Source organism: Gorilla gorilla, chromosome 11 (assembly GCF_029281585.2).
Source record: "Gorilla gorilla gorilla isolate KB3781 chromosome 11, NHGRI_mGorGor1-v2.1_pri, whole genome shotgun sequence".
Lineage (NCBI taxonomy): Eukaryota > Metazoa > Chordata > Mammalia > Primates > Hominidae > Gorilla > Gorilla gorilla.
Window position 1 is genome coordinate 71710707 of NC_073235.2, and position 12608 is coordinate 71723314.

The following is a 12608-nucleotide window of genomic DNA, read 5'->3' on the forward strand; positions in this document are numbered from 1 at the left end:
GTAGCTGGGATTACAGGCGTGCGCCACCATGCCTGGTTAATTTTTGTGTTTTTAGTAGAGATGGGGTTTCACCATGTTGGTCAGGCTGGTCTCGAACTCTTGACCTCAGGTGATCCGCCTGCCTCAGCCTCCTAAAGTGCTGGGATTACAGGCATGAGCCACCGCGCCCTGCCTACATGCTAATATTTCTAAGTGATGCCTACTCACCAAGCTTGATTCAATGATGATACTGATTTTATGTAGAATTGGATTATATTCCAAAACATATAATACTACTAATTATGAGTGGTATTTTTACTCAGATGAGTGATAAAAATGAGGGGTTATTCAAGCTCATGTGCATGAATAAATACAACTAAGTTAATGTAATACTGGACCAGGCATTTAAAAAAATTACTAGTAAAATATCTCATGATCTAAGGGATTTTTATATATGAATAAAAGGAAGCAATTAAGAATTTGGCAACTAAAATTGCTCAGCTTCAAAGCAAATGAATGCTGTTCCATAGTTTATATTTTTATATCCCTTTCTCTTGAAAATTTAGAAAATTTCTAATGCAGAAATCAGGTGCAAATCTAAGTGTAAAAAAACCAAATCCACATAATTTAATATTTTAGCCACTTTTGTCTCCAGATTATGTTAATAACAGAAGAAAATGATAAGGATTAATTTATTATAAATCTGTAAACTGAAACACCATATCATTTATCAAATAGACATAGCTTAATCTAGATTCAATGTATCTTAAATGGCCTTAATAATTGTCTAGAAAAACAAACCTGTAGCACATGGAGTTAGGCTAAACTTTCTAGCATAAAATAAGATGACAGAGATGCAAACATATTAAAATCACCATATAGCTTACATACCTGCTACCCAATCCACTGCAATACCCCGGACTCCATTTTCTCCTATTCCATGTGTCACAATGTTCATCAAAGAAGATCCATCTGGTTTAATTCTACGGATCGCATTATCAGATGCCACTGAGCTGCTAAAATCACACCAATAAATAAAGCCAGAGGACACATCCACATCCACATGCAGTGCATTTCGTCCTGGAAGTTAAGAAAAGATCATTAAACAATGCTGTCACTGAAATTAGAACTTTTAAATGTCTGCCCTTCCTCTCAAACCCTCATTCCCAACCCCCTGCTCTGAGCATCTCCCCATTACAAAATGAAACCCTTTTTTCCCAGTTGCAGTGAGCAGACCCACATCTTGGTTTCTACTCTTTCCCACAATAAGGAGCTCTGGCTCCCGGGAGAAATGTTGATTATAGGTTTAGGCAGGGAAGGTACGAAGTGAGCGTGAAACATCTTATTGTACCAAGAAACAAGGCGTACACAGAAATATACAGGTCGTCACTTGAAGAGGTTCTCCCTGGCCAAAATGGATCCACTAGAACATCAAAAGAAGGATTACAGTAATTGACTGTAACACACTGAATTTAAAAAAATAAAAATTTGACCCCATAATAATAATAAATTATTTAAAAAGTAAACCGGGGAGACACGAAGAGCTTTCCTTTATAGAAGAATATTATCTAACAAATGTAAAGGGAATGCTAGAATAAGAAAATCACCATTTTGCAATCCTCGATTAAATAATCATTTCAAACAAGGATCATCAATGGCTGCCAAAACCAATGGGTAAAAGGTGCTTGGGAGCCAAGACATTCACAGGGCCTAAGTGTGATTGCATAGATTTCACCAAAATTAAGAAGGAAAAAAATACAGCTTTAAAAAGCAGCAGTGTAGCAGTGACCACCTTAACCAAGTGATCAAACTCAAATGCCACTAAGAGCAGGACAAGCTGACATTATGTTCTTCCTAATAAGATTCTGTAACAACTAACACACCATAACCTATAAAGTATTATTGCTAAATGTATTTAACCTTGATCTAATCAAGCAATTAGACCTAACTTCCATTTCATGAGAACTGCAGGGTAAAAAATGAAAGACAGACTAAATATTCAGAAAAATCCTCAGTGTGGGATTCTCAAAGACAACAGGTCTCCCTCTTTAAAACATCAATGTCATAGCAAAAAGCTAGAGGCAACTACTCCAAATTGGGAGAAACTAATGAGATATTCCCAGTGCAATGCATGAATCTTAATTAGATCTTGGATGGAACAAAACAGCTATATATAAAATATTGTGAGGCCAACTGGAGAAATATGATTATGAATATTTAATAATGCCCTTTGAAACTGTATGCTAACATATGTAGGGGTAAAGTGGCATGGTATTAAGATTTATTTTTAAAAGGTTCATAAAAAATGAATGTGAATGCATATGCATGTACACACACACACACACACACACACACATACAAATTGAGAGCTCAAATGTGATGAAATGTTAACAACTGTTAAATCTTGGTAAAGGGTATAAGGATATTTCCTAAATCCTTCAACGTTTCTGTGTTTGAACATTTTTTTAATGAAAAGCTGGGAGAAAAAAACTATTGAATTTGTCATATCTGTACAAGATGATAACTTAGATCCATAACTTTTCAGATATGGAAAAACAAAGAGGAGTCATGAGTCCACGTGAACATGACCATCAGGCAGGAGGACGTGTGGGACTGGAAGCTCTCTGATTCCCTTCTCCAGGTCATTTCTGTATTTTCTGACATCTCTACAACCCCTTCATTCACTTCATCCTTTTTTCCTTCCTTTCTACCCTCTATTTCTCTCTTTAGCCTGTGACATTCTCCTAGCGATGTTAGAAAACTCTTAGTTCCTCTTGTGCTAAGGTATACCTAAAAACCTTGGTTCATCTAGGAAGCAAGTGATCATTTTATACATTCACAGTATGTAAGCACAAAGTGCTGCAAAAATATGATTACTAAAGAGGGACTAACACTGTGAACTCTTTTGCTTCAATTCACCAAATATATATTAATAAATCATATTTGTGGACTATTTCATTACCATATTAAATAGTAGTATACCTTCTACCGTAAATCTCCATTAATAATCAGAAATAGGGCACAGTTCTTCGGAACACCAACTCTGTAGTACTTCTTGCAAACCAATCCTACATTCTATATTGCTCTGGGCCTGTGGTTCTTAGCGTGATCCATGGGTCAGCACCATCAGCATGCCCTGGGAGCTTATTAGGAGTGCAGATTCTCTGGCCCTACCCTAGACTACAAAATCAGAAAAATCTGGGGACGAGGTCTGGAGTTGTGTTGGCGTGAGCCCTCCAGGTGATTCTGAGACACACTAAAGTTTGAAAAACACTTTAGGCTGTGCCAGTTGATTTAAAGGGAAAGGAAAGCTTCATTATGCACTGAATCCACACATGAAGAAATGTTTTCATGGCACCAGGGATTTCAACCTGGTGCCAGATGAAGTCAAATCTTACTTATATTGGAGTTGGCATACCTTGGCCTGCCACCGGCACCATGGTTTCTGAATGATCTGACAATTCCAAGCTAAAGCCTCTGATTGCAGACAGCATTGAAACAACAATGAAAGAGTTATATGGAGAGCAGGACCGATTATCAGGATTGAGTTTAAATCCAGTAGCACAGGCGCAGGAAAACAATCCTCCTGGTACAGGCAGGCAAATCTGCTGACAGGCATTCATGTTGTTGCTACAGCCATTTGAGGATTCGGCGGCATCTAAATGAAAACAAAATCCATTTGTAACTTTTGATCCTAGCTACTCGCCACCCCATCTCAAATTTCTTTAATTGGGTCACCAAATAATTTATTCTAAAAATTAATAACCAACATATAGTAGCTGAGTTAGCAATCTAAAAACAACATTGGAGAGACTAGAGCTTATACAATAACACCTAAAGGTAGGAAACCAGTAACCCAACTATTGTATAATAGTTAGAGAATGGGGCTTCAATTGTTTTCTTCTACAAATCATGTGAGGATTAGGGAGGTCAGTATATAAATCTGCTCATAATTTGCCTATGAACTGGAACTTAAAATAATATATTCAGTTACATGATCAATAATGTGATTTTTTTAAATATATGAAATAAGATTTAAGGAATAATCCTGGAATTAATGGCATTCCCAGTGACTTGGAAGAAACTGGAGACTATTATTCAAAGTGAAGTAACTCAGGAATGGAAAACCAAACATCGCATGTTCTCACTGGTATGTGGGAGCTAAGCTATGAGGACACAAAGGCCTAAGAATGATACAACGGACTTTGGGGACTTGGGGGAAGGGTGGGAGGGGGGCGAGGGATAAAAGACTACAAATAGGGTGCAGTGTATACTGCTCAGGTGATGGGTGCACCAAAATCTCACAAATCACCACTAAAGAACTTACTCATGTAACCAAACACCACCTGTACCCCAAAAACCTATGGAAAAATAAAAAAAAAAGAATATTCTTTATAGTAATAAAAAATTAATTTCTATTGCATGTGTTTCTTTCACATGCAGTTAAAAAAAAATACCTAGTGACAAACTTAGGTTATAGGACAGGAAACAAATTGTTTGATCATCTTTGGCTGAAGACGAAAGCTATAAAATACATCAAAAAATAATACCTGTATCATACCACTAATTTAAAGGGGTAAATCAGAAATTAGATTATCTTTGAAAAAAAGGTTGAATTAGGCAACATCCAAAAGCATTCCTTTTAAGACTAAAAATTCCATCCCATTAGCACTTTCCCAGCAGGCATCCAATTCATATGCCCTGAGCACCTTCTATGTGCCAAGCACATAGAAGCAAAAGCAAAGTATGGAATTGAAAATAATGGGAAGAGAAAGGGAATAAACTTACTCTGAAGTCAATCTGGCCTTTCAGATGCAAAATTAGCCCTTGGCACTTAACCATGTTTAAGACTTCATTATCATTTTTTAAATATTTCAGGTAATTTCAATTTGTATGCACGTGTATGTACGTGAAACTGTGTGTGGGTGTGTGCTTACGAAAGTGAGTTATGTGTGAATATGCATTATACACCCACGAATGTATTTCAGTGACAAATACTTACTGCGTCTGTGATAAACTTGAAGACCCCTCAGATTTGGAACATTATCTCTCAAGACTATTTTGTTGGCCCCAGTGGCCTTGTCAACTCTTTCAATGACCTCATACTGTTCATCAGTATAATAAAGGAAAGAATCATGGACTGCAATTCCCCAGGGGTGGGAAAGCTGGTGTACCAGGATCATTCGATCTGTTCCATCCACGTTTCCTCTTTCAATCTAAAGGATTGGAATTTTCATTAGTTTCACGGATTCATAGTGAAAATTTTGAACATTTAAACACTAATATTCTCCTATTTATAATGTCTCACATTTATACAGCCCTCTATCCCTTACAGAGATTTTTTACATCTATTTTCTGATTTGATCATCACAACCACACCAAGCAGCAGGTCAGGAAAATGTCACTGTGCCCCTTTCATTGATAATGAAGACAGAGCTCACATGAGTCAGTCAACCTTTTCAGGTGGCACAGTGAAGAAAAGGGAGCGAAACCACTAGTCCCTGCATGTGATATTCTGGTCAAGGATATACTCAAACATCTAAGTGTGGGCCATTGCACAGGAGCTGACTCACCCTGAGTTTAACACCTTCACTGACAATTTCTGTAATGGAGATTGGAAATATGCCCCCAAACAACCACAGAGGACAGCAAGACAGGACAGGGCCAAAAATGGTGCCATTAAATTTGAACAGATAACAAGCTTTAATCAAAATAGCTTTGGTACACTGGAAAAGAACCACAAGAATAAAGTCCCTAAGGGAAAATGACAAGTAGTCAGCTTCTTCTGGAAGAAAAATGAAATGTAGATGTAGCTGGTTTAATTTCACTCCAAAAACCTGCCTCAAGTGCCTGCTCTGTGCCAGGATCTGGGCTGGGTATTGGCGAGAGACACAGTGTGGCTTTACTGCCATGGCTGAAAAGGGAGCCCAGCAGTTACAAGAGTGGTTATGCCGATGAAACTGATCAAAGTTCTAGAATTTAGAACATAAGAAACATGAGCTTGGAGGAGAGAGTGGAGAGAGTGGAGGCCAGGACCAGATTAGCTGAGCAACCTCACAGAAGTGTTGGGAGCTACTCCTCAGGGCAAGGCTCCAAGCTGAGCCGTGATCCAACTTGCTGACTGTGGCTTTATGAAGAAAACATGTCTCCAACATGAAAGCAGCCTTCACCACTGAAGGCCATGCCTAGTCAAGGCCAGAGAGAGGTTGCTCAGAATTGTGGAGGTGGCAGAAAAGATCTGGGCAGGAGTGATAGGCTGAGGATGGATTGCAGCATTTGGTGATGATTAAACCAGGAGAGTGAAGGAAGAAATAAGGGAACTACACTAGGAGAAAGGCTGGAGAGTCACACCACTAACAAGCATGCAGATTTAGAAGCTGTGCCCTGTCAGATGTGTGTACAGAAACCATACCATGTAACAAGAGCTTCCTCGTCATTGCACACATGCACCCAACTCTGCAAAGTGTTTTCACACACATCATCACTTCTTTTTAATCTCCAAAGCTTACCACCATCATAGGTCCATATTCGGAGTGAAGTTAGTACTTGTTGAACAAACAATGAACTGAAAGCCAAACCTACTGCACGATATTATGAAAAGCATCAATATCAAGGATCTGAAGTAACTACTGTTAAATAGCAAGGAAGGGACTAGCATATATTCAGTTCAGCACCCAAAGCAATGCTTCATCAATAATTATTATTGAGCATTGTCTATGTGCTTAGCCCCAGCTCAGTGAAGGTCAAATCCTATTTCAATGAGTGAACGAGACTTTATAGTTTCTGCTTCTTATTGTAGAATATAATGAACCCAACCTTGGAGTTGAAAATCACCACTAAAGAAAGTTTCACATGTGCATTAATCATGTTAAAATATTAGAAAGAATGTGTAGCTATGAGGGGATGCTGAGTTCAGAACCTTACTACATAAATAAATAGATACATACATACATACACACAAACATAGGTAGATACATAGAATATACCTATATCCTATACAGATATATAAATTCTATATTCTATATATAATAGATATATATTCTGTATTCTATAAATATATATTCTAGATTCTATAATAGATATATATTCTATATCTACATAGATCATATATAGATTCTATATATGATTCATATATAGATTCTATATATGATTCATATATAGATTCTATATATGATTCATATATAGATTCTATATACCATATAGATTCTATATACCATATAGTATAGATACATACTCTATATTTTTTATATATATATTCTCTCCATATATATAGGTATATGTATATTCTCTATAATTGGAGAACCCAGAGTACTTTCAAAGAAAAACACTGAAATCACTAAACCATGAAAGAAATGGCTCTGAAATGACAAGTAAGAAATGACAAATGGAATTAATTTATCCTGAAGAAAAACAAACGTTGGTAGGAAAATTAATAAACATTACCGTATAGGGAACTATGCACATACTATAAAGAACTGGACTTCAGCTAGGGGCGAGGTATGTGCAAGGGAGAGAAGTTATTGGGAGAAGGGGCAATGAAACACTGGTACAAGTTACCAAGTAAGATTGTTCAAGAACCACTGCCTGACAGCTCAGAACACTCAGCATCAGCGACACCAGCTCAGCACAAAGACCAAAAGACTGAAACGGTGCTCATACCACTCCTCTTCCAGTGACTGCCCAGTAGAGTTTCTGCTCTTCGATGTCAAGAGTGACACACTCCAGGTGTTCGAGGTTCCCAGTAAAGAGAGTTTTCACAGATGTGCCATCCATGTTAGCACTGGCGATCTTGGCAGGAACCCCACTGTCAGTTCCTTGGTCTGACCAGTACAGCTTCCTACAAACATGAAAAACACCAGCATGTAACAAAACAGAAGGTGGATTTGAGTCAATGACATAAATGACAATGTGTATTACTTGTCCTCAAGATGCTCACAATACAATGGGCAAAGGCTGAAAATCAACATCTCGTTGCATATAATGTGGAGGGGTATTTCACCAGTGTTCTACCAATGTCGGTATATTTCCTAGCTATAATTGGAGTAGAGGCCATTTAAAATGGTGTCTGGAATAAGAAGCTAGGGTTTCCCACTGGCAGCTGAACTTTTAGCATGGTCAGGTGTGTGGGAAGCTTATGACAAGGAAGAAACCTACATCAATAATCCCTCCATCTTCAGTACATAGTGAAGGCCAAAGCTAATATAAAAAGCTGCCAAGTACACTCCCTGATCACATACCAGGCCTCATTCAATTATTCTCCAAATCACCATCTACCACAAGGCCGGCTACTTAATTACATAACCTGATTTCTGTGATGAAAAATGCAAAGAGTTTTGAAAACTGACACAGAAAATAGGAGAAATAATGAGTAACACTTTTCTGTGAGAGTGGAATCTCATTATCATGCTGTTATGGGGTAAGGAAGACTTCTTTTTTCTTTCTATTTCACAGCGATCAGGTACGCATGAACCATAATCACCACACAGCATTGCCAAATCCATGATATACAAAAATGTATTAAAATATATTAAGGGCTGTTTTCCATTTCCACTGAAGACGTAAGTTCTAGACTTGAACCCAACTTTTAATTCCTTTTGATTGCACCTCCTTCTATATCTTCAACAGACAATTCTCCTACATTCTTTTCTGAAAAGTCGTCAAACCCCTTCATTTAAATAGTCTTTATTCACCTACCTCTTCCACCACCAAATCAATATACCCGTCCTTTGAATTTCATCTTCAACTCTAAACTTCTCCGCCTCTAAGTTCTCAAACTCTGAAATGCTCTGCTTCGACCAAAAACTCTCATTTCTTCCTTGCTTTAACTTTTCCTATTAAACGTGTTCTTTGCCCTTAAGCCCTGCCTGAGCTCCCAACCCTCCAGTCCTTCTACACCTGGACATCGTATGTAACCATTTCAACAATATCCTTATTTATTCTTTTGGGTTCCCATTGTGTCTAAGCTAATCTCCAACCCTGGGTTTCTGCCCTTTTTTTTCTTTCTCCTCTCCCATTTCAGGGTACCAAGAGTTTCCTGGACATAGCACAAAACTTTCGTGAATTCTGAATTCACTAAAAATCTAAGTTCCCTAATCTAAGCTGAGGATTCTCATCCCTAGCAGACTTTATATCATGTTCCGCATATTAACTATTTCAAGTCATTCCTGTTCTTCATAAATTTCTAATTCCTTCCCCATAACTTTCACTCTCAATCAATTATTTCTTCATCCTTGATCTTTCACCTGCTGCTAAAGAATACACTCAGGTTTCTCTATTCTGAAAGACATTTTCCTGTTACATTTTGACCTACAAGTTTATCTTTCTCTAACTTTCCAATACAAAATTCTTAAAAGGGTATTCACATTTCCTCATCCTCCTTCCATTCTTTTAACTTCTGCTATCTCTATTCAACATCCTCTCTTGAATATCATCAGAGACCCTGTAATTGCCTTAGCTCTTTATTAGTGATCATCCACAAAGATATTTTTCTGCAACAACTGGTTCAATAACATTTATCACAACTTTATCAAGACTTTCTCTTCACTGAGAATCCAAGACGTTAGATCCTCAAGTCTCTGTCTTGTTTCTCCTCCTATGTCCTCTGACAAAATTCTAAGCTCTTCTAATTGTCTCCCAACCCAACTAGGTTGCTCTTAGTCACTTGAACAAACCCTCAATTTTCTGTCCCTCTGCTCTTGACCTTCCATCCTTCATATCGCCTGATATATCTTAAAAGCTAGCTCTGCCCAGTGAAATTCTAGGTATGCTTTAAGATCCAGTCCAAATGACATCTCTTCCACCAAGCTGAAATGTCACCTCTTTATAGCACTATCATCCCAATTTTTTTAGCCTCTCTTGTGGCTCTTAATCTTATGTGAACCTGGGTTATTGTTATTTATACATAGGCCTTATCCTCCTTACTAAGCCATAAATCCTTAAGGTTGCAAATTAGGTCTTTAATCTTTGTATCCGCCCTCTGAACTCCCCACCATGGCCCCATGAAAGAGACTTCCTCCACTTGCCAAAATTAATGTCTTCCTCTTCTCTCTGGGTAAATAGGTGGACTGCATGTCCTTCCATGCAGTTAGCTGTGGCCACGTGACCCAATTCTACCTTAAGGAGTGTGAGCAGAAGTGGTGTGCACTACTTGTAGGTCTGGCTCATAAAAACCTCCCAGCAAATTTCTGAATGTTCTTTCCTTTACTGCTCGAAAGATCTTGATACTCAGAATGACCTAGGAAGCCTCCTACTGAAGATGGCAGAGCATCCATCAGCCTGGGTCCCGAATGACTATGTAGAGTAGAGCTTCCTCCCATCTTCTGCCCAAACCCCACTACCCATATAAAAGACAAAAAAATTTCTATTTTCTTTGAGCCATTACATATTTAGGAGTTTATTTGCTTCAACAGTTAGATATCTTAACTAACACACCACCCAACAAAGGTACACAATTCAGAAATGTCTGATAAATGAAAAATAAATAATGAGTGAGCCTGAGTTTCAAAAGTAGAATTTCGAACCTAAGACAGTCCTTCTTCTAGAAAGAATAACTGAAAACTAGTACAAGCCAGCAGGCACAGAATAGAATGTTTGCTTCTTGTGCCCTTTAAGAAGTGGATTTGGTTTCCATGTCATACTTATTTGAAACACAGCGCTAATACAAATTACTTCTTCAGTGCCCTTCTAGGCCTAAGAATCTGATAACTTTCAAACATTAAGCCAAAATCCACTTGGAATGATGCGACAATCTCTTTAAAAAAAAATCAGTGTTCATATTTTACAATTTGTTATTCTGGTTTATAATATGGTATAGTAGATCAACAGAATGAAATAGCCAATCAAACAGACCGGAGGACTCCAGCCTACATCCATTAAGACCATTTTCTCCTAACTGGTCTCCCTGGCCCTGGCCTCTCTCCACATCAATCCTGACCAATTTTTCTAAAACACAAATTTGGTTCTATCACTCCCTTCCTCAGAATTCCTTGCTGGGAAGAGAAAACCAAATACCACATGTTCTGACTTATAAGTGGGAGCTAAACATCGAGCACACATGGACATACACATGGGAACAACAGACACTGTGGACTACTAGAGAGGGGAGGAAGGGAGGAGGGCATGGGTTGAAAAACTAACTATTGGGTACTATGCTCACTATCTGGGTACAATATACCCATGTAACAAACCTGCACATGTGCCCCCTATATCTAAAATAAAAGTTGAAATTAAAAAAAAAAAATCCCTACTTGCTCCTTATTACTCAAAAGAATAAAGTTCAACTTCTTAGCATGATATTAAAGGCCCTCCTTGATTTGTCCCCAAATGACCTTATCTGTTGTATCTCCCATGTGGTCAACAGCTCCCTACTCTAAGCCTCTGGTTCCGGCTCTCCCCACAATGCTGCCAAGTGCCACCATACTTCTGTGCCTTCATGGCTCCCTTGGCCTCAAGAGTCACTGCCTGGTTGCAACCCATTCTCCACCTACTAGAAGGCTTCTCATCCTGCAAGCTCTATTGCAAATGTTACATAACCCCTTAGAGCTTTCCGTGTCCTTTCAAAGTCAGAATATATTGTCAATTCTTATAATGCTATTTTAAAATTCCTAAAATTCTTGCTTGTTTGGAATTAATTTTAAATCCAGTATTGTTCATTTGAAGACCATAGAACAAAATACAAACAATATCCTGCACATTAAATATAGGTCAGAGCTATTTCTCTTTCTCACTGAGATCTATTATTTTTCAAATGTTGACATATGAAATCAGAAGATGTCCTAAATTTGAAATCTTCCATTTTGTCAGACCCTGACATTAACAAGAATGATGCTGCATGGAAGACATGTGCCATTTATGAATACTCACCCACGAGCAGGATCAACAGTTATGCCAATTGGAAAGCCAACTCCAAGAGCTGTCCCATCATTGGCGATCAATGTTTTTCTGTATCTGATATCTCCGTGGAGTGTCAAAACCTATAGCATAAAATCACTTATTAGAACTGAGTTTCGTAAGGGGAACCAAAGGAAACTGAGATGAAGGAGAACTTATATACAAAACAAATTCCAAAGCACGATTAGGGATGGATGAGAGAGGGTTTGCATGAGATTCAGATAATCTACATTGCACTTCAGGGAAATGAGGAAATTAGCTCAATAGAAAATGAGAGTAAGAGCAGCAAAATCACCTTCCAAGTTCCTACTTCCAACTCACCTAAAATTTCAGGAGGGAACATTTTTATGGATAAAAGGAAGATTCAGTTGGGAAAACATACAGAGCCACTGCCTAAAGAAACTGCAAAAATCCTTCAGGAGAGCTAAGAGAAATCTCTGGAAGACAAATGAGAAGCCCACAGCTTTCCTGCACCCCACCAAGGCACTCGGTGGCCAGTTACTGCCAACACAGTTGATCAAAATAGTCCAAATTTACTCAGAGGTACAGTGAATTCTGTTCCAAGTCAACAACCTAAACTGAAACACATGAGCTGAAATCTCTGCCCTGCCAGGTCCTGACTGTACAACCTGAGGCAAATAAATTCACCTCTTTGAACTTTATCAGTCAAATATGGAAGGTCTGCGTAGACCTTACGGGACTAAGAGATAATACGGGTAAAGCACTTACCACACCACCCA

At 38.3% G+C, this 12608-nt stretch overlaps 1 protein-coding gene across 2 annotated transcripts in view; it reads right to left on the reverse strand.

Annotated features, from left to right (window-relative positions):
- LRP2 (LDL receptor related protein 2) overlaps window positions 1-12608 on the reverse strand; it is a 225542-nt gene that overhangs the window by 80500 nt on the left and 132434 nt on the right. For both annotated transcript variants that reach the window (XM_031008678.3, XM_055379127.2), the window contains 5 exons: window positions 11842-11951; window positions 7639-7816; window positions 4982-5195; window positions 3398-3637; window positions 871-1059 (listed from right to left, as the gene is read on the reverse strand). In XM_031008678.3, the coding sequence (XP_030864538.2) occupies window positions 871-1059; window positions 3398-3637; window positions 4982-5195; window positions 7639-7816; window positions 11842-11951 (931 nt within the window). The remainder of the gene's footprint in view (window positions 1-870; window positions 1060-3397; window positions 3638-4981; window positions 5196-7638; window positions 7817-11841; window positions 11952-12608) is intronic.